Below are 4,256 nucleotides of genomic sequence, written 5' to 3'. Positions count from 1 at the left end.
GGAATGTCAGCGAGACAGAACCATTCATGCCCCTGGAAAGGGGGCTGAAGCCAGGGAGTCAAGTAGTCTGGCTTGGTAGGTCCCACCTCCATGGAACCCAGCAAGCTAAGATCACTGGCTTCAAATTCTCGCCGCTAGCACAGCAGTCTGAGCTCGGCCTGGGATGCTCAAGCTTGGTGGGGGAAGGGGCGTCCGCCATTGCTGAGGATTGAGTAGACAGTTTTCCCCTCACAGTGTAAACAAAGCCCCCAGGAAGTTTGAACTGAGTGAAGCCCACTGCAGCTCAGCAAGGCCACTGCAGCCAGACTGCTCTCTAGAGCTCTCCTCTCTGGGCAGGGCATCTCTGAAAAAAAAGGCAGCAACCCCAGTAAGGCACTTACAGACAAAACTCCCATCTCCCTGGGACAGAGCACCTGGGGGAAGGGGTGGCTGTGGGCACAGCATCAGCAGACTTAAACATCCCTGCCTGACAATTCTGAACAGAGCAGCCGATCTCCCAGCACAGCGTTCAAGCTCTGATAAGGGAGAGACTGCCTCCTCAAGTGTGTCTCTGACCCATATGTATCCTGACTGGCAGACACCTCCCAGACACTTCATATGTGTCTGTCAGCTCTGGTTGGCATCTGGCAGGTGCCCCTAAGGGACAAAGCTTCCAGAGAAAGAAACAGGCAGCAATCTTGGCTGTTCTGTAGCCTCTGCTGGTGATACCCAGGCAAACAGGGTCTAGAGTGGACCCCAGCAAACTCCAGAAGACCTGCAGCAGAGGGGCCTGACTGTTAGAAGGAAAACTAACAAACAGAAAGGAATGGTGTCAACATCAACAAAAAGGAGGTCCTCTCAGAGACACCATATGAAGGTCACCAACAGCAAAGACCAAAGGTAGATAAATCCACAAAGATCGGGAGAAACCAGCGCAAAAAGGTTGAAAATTGCAAAAACCAGAATGCCCCTTCTCCTCCAAAGGATTGCAACTCTTCACCAGCAAGGGAACAAAACTCGACAGAGAATGAGTTTGACGAATTGACAGAAGTAGGCTTCAGAAGGTAGATAATAACAAACTCCTCCAATCTAAAGGAGCATGCTCTAACCCAATGCAAGGAAGCTAAGAATCTTGAAAAAAGGTTAGAGGAATTGCTAACTAGAATAACCAGTTGCGAGAACACAAATGACCTGATGGAGCTGAGAAACACAGCACAAGAACTTCATGAAGCATGCACAATTATCAATAGCTGTATCAATCAAGTTGAAGAAAGGATATCAGAGACTGAAGATCAACTCAATGAAATAAAGCAAGATGACAAGATTAGAGGAAAAAAAGGTGAAAAGAAATAAACAAAGCCTCCAAGAAACATGGGACTATGTGAAAAAAACCAAACTTACATTTGATTGGTGTACTTGAAAGTGATGGGGAGAATGGAACCAAGTTGGAAAACACTCTACAGGATGTTATCCAGGAGAACTTCCCCAACCTAGCAAGGCAGGTCAACATTCAAATTCAGGAAATACAGAGAACACCACAAAGATACTCTTCAAGAAGTTTAACGCCAATACACATAATCGTCAGATTCACCAAGGTTGAAATTAAGAAAAAAATATTAAGGGCAGCCGGAGAGAAAGGTCAGGTTACCCACAAAGGGAAGTCCATCAGATTAACAGTGGGTCTCGGTCAAGATGGCAGTTACCATGTTCTGGGCTGCGCTGCGGGGATGGAGAACTGGTGTCCAGCGGGGCTGCGGGCTACGGCTGTTGAGTCAGACCCAGGGCCCTCCAGATTACCCCAGCTTTGTGGAGTCTGTGGATGAATATCAGTTTGTGGAGCACCTGTTACCAGCTACGAGGATCCCAGATCCCCCAAAACATGAACATTATCCTACCCCTAGTGGCTGGCAGCCTCCCAGAGACCCCCCACCCAACCTGCCCTACTTTGTACGACACTCTGGGATGCACAACATCCCTGTCTACAAGGACATCACGCATGGCAACCGGCAGATGACTGTGATCCGGAAAGTGGAAGGGGACATCTGGGCCCTGCAGAAAGATGTGGAAGATTTTCTGAGCCCGCTGCTGGGGAAGACACCCATCACCCAGGTCAATGAGGTGACAGGTACCCTGCAAATCAAGGGCTACTTTGACCAAGAGCTTAAAGCCTGGCTCTTGGAGAAAGGCTTCTGAGGCCTAGCTGAGCAGCCTGCATGTCAGCGTGCCCTGCAGATCAAGTCTAGGGGGCCTCAGGAGGAGGGAGGTGGGTGTTGGAGCCCCTGAGACAGGGGATACAGAAACTAAGCCTAAAGGACTTTGGAGTCAGGCCTTGCTTGCACAAAGGAGAAAACCAGACCCTATGTACATGCTGGGGGAGAGTGCCTAATGTGGGAGACCAAATAGGAATAACCAGGCTAATGGGGGGTGTCAGCAGCTTTCTCTCTCTCCTATCTTGGCCTGTTGTTTTTTGTTTTTTGAGATGGAGTCTCACTCTGTTGCCCAGGATGGAGTGCAGTGGCATGATCTTGGTTCACTGCAACTTCCACCTCTGGGTTCAAGCAGTTCTCCTGCCTCAGTCTCCTGAGTAGCTGGGATTACAGGCACCTGCCACCACAACCTGCTAATTTTTGTATTTTTAGTACAGATGAGGTTTCACCATGCTGGCCAGGCTGGTCTCAAACTCCTGACCCCAAGTGATCTGCCCACCTCGGCCTCCCAAAGTGCTGGGATTATAGGCGTGAGCCATGTGCCCTGCCCACCTTGGCCTATTTTGTTTTCCTTTCCTTGGGCTCAGCAATTCAAATTCTAGTTGTTATTTGGTGGAAACAGTAGCCCAACCCAGTTTAGGGGAAGGTAGCACAGGGCAGAGCCACTAGGCACTTTGTTTCCTTGGCCCTCCAAAGCTCATTGTTGCAAACATCCCCAAGCCCTTGCTCTAGGCCAGATCTTGTTTGGTACAGGCTGTGAACACAGATGACTCGGGCATGGGGCTTGGAGATCTTCTGTCCGAAGTACAGTGCTGGCACTGGGGCACAGAGTGCCCACGTTAGCCCTGGGCTCTTTCTCATAGAGAGGTAGGAGGCCCATTCTTGGTCACTGTTCTATTGCAGACCAGACTTGGCTGGCCTGACCACAAGGGAGTGGCTGGGAACTCCTCACAGCCAGCACAGGGCCATCCTCCCCAGCCTGCTGACCTGGAATCAAGGCTGGGGAGGGGTTTGCAGGCAGGAATACGCTGACCTTTCACCCTGCCATCCCATCCCAACCCCAGCTCACCAGCCTTCATTGGAGTCACAGGGGCTAAAGGCCTGAGACCCCACCCTACCCCCAAACTGGCTAAGACAGCTTCCAGTTCCTGACTCCCCAACTTGGTCTCTGCCCTGAGGCAGGGCACTGAACTCTGGGCTGCTTCTCTATGTGTAAAATGGGCACATCTTCCTAATCTGTTAATGGTCAATGGTGTCCCCAAGGATAGTGCTGGCTTCCATGGAAACCCTAACTCCTGGAGATTCCATTCCATTCTCAAGTGTACAGCCACAGCAAGGAGCCCGACACTGATTTTATTGATTCCATGAGACAAACCCCACCAACTGTTAATGCAAGTTTTTATTTGGCTGTATATACAATTTAAGCTATTAAAATTTGTACAATATTTACAAATTAATCACCTGAAAAAAACAAAATAAAACAAAACAAACAAACAAACAAACCAAAAAAAAAAACAGTGGGTCTCTTGGCAGAAACCCTGCAAGCCAGAAGAGAGTGGGGGCCAATATTCAACATTCTTCAAGAAAAGAATTTTCAACCCAGAATTTCATATCCAGCCTAGCAAATCTTCATAAGTGAAAGAGAAATAATATCCTTTACAGACAAGCAAATACTGACAGATTCTGTCACCACCAGGCCTGCCTTACAGGAGTTCCTGAAGAAAGCACAAAACATGGAAAGGAACAAGTACCAGTCACTGCAAAAACATACCAAATTGTAAAGACCATTGACACTATGAAGAAACTGCATCAACTAATGAGCAAAATAACCAGCTAGCATCATAATGACAGGATCAATTTCACATATAACAAAATTAACCTTAAATATAAATGGGCTAAATGCTCCAATTAAAAGACACAGACTGTCAATTGGATAAAGAGTCAAGACCCATTGGTGTGCCGTATTCAGGAGACCCATTTCATGTGCAAAGACATGCACGGGTTCAAAATAAAGGGATGGAGGAAGATCTACCAATCAAATGGAAAACAAAAAAAAGTAGGGGTTGCAAT

The 4,256-nt window shown here is 48.1% G+C and overlaps 1 protein-coding gene across 1 annotated transcript; it reads left to right on the top strand.

Moving 5' to 3' along the window:
* Positions 1 to 1,670: 1,670 nt before the first annotated feature.
* On the top strand, positions 1,671 to 3,817 carry LOC103244355 (large ribosomal subunit protein mL49-like). The gene has a single exon (XM_008014172.3). The coding sequence runs from the start codon at positions 1,672 to 1,674 to the stop codon at positions 2,170 to 2,172; it is 501 nt and encodes a 166-aa protein (XP_008012363.3). The 5' UTR covers position 1,671; the 3' UTR covers positions 2,173 to 3,817.
* The last annotated feature ends 439 nt before the right edge of the window (positions 3,818 to 4,256 follow it).

Source organism: Chlorocebus sabaeus, chromosome 23 (assembly GCF_047675955.1).
Source record: "Chlorocebus sabaeus isolate Y175 chromosome 23, mChlSab1.0.hap1, whole genome shotgun sequence".
NCBI classification, from domain to species: Eukaryota; Metazoa; Chordata; class Mammalia; order Primates; family Cercopithecidae; genus Chlorocebus; species Chlorocebus sabaeus.
This window is presented reverse-complemented; position numbering and strand designations above follow the sequence as displayed.

Excerpts from the sequence above, each read along its gene's own strand:
- LOC103244355 (XM_008014172.3), top strand. The coding sequence starts at position 1,672 with ATGGCAGTTACCATGTTCTGGGCTGCGCTGCGGGGATGGAGAACTGGT.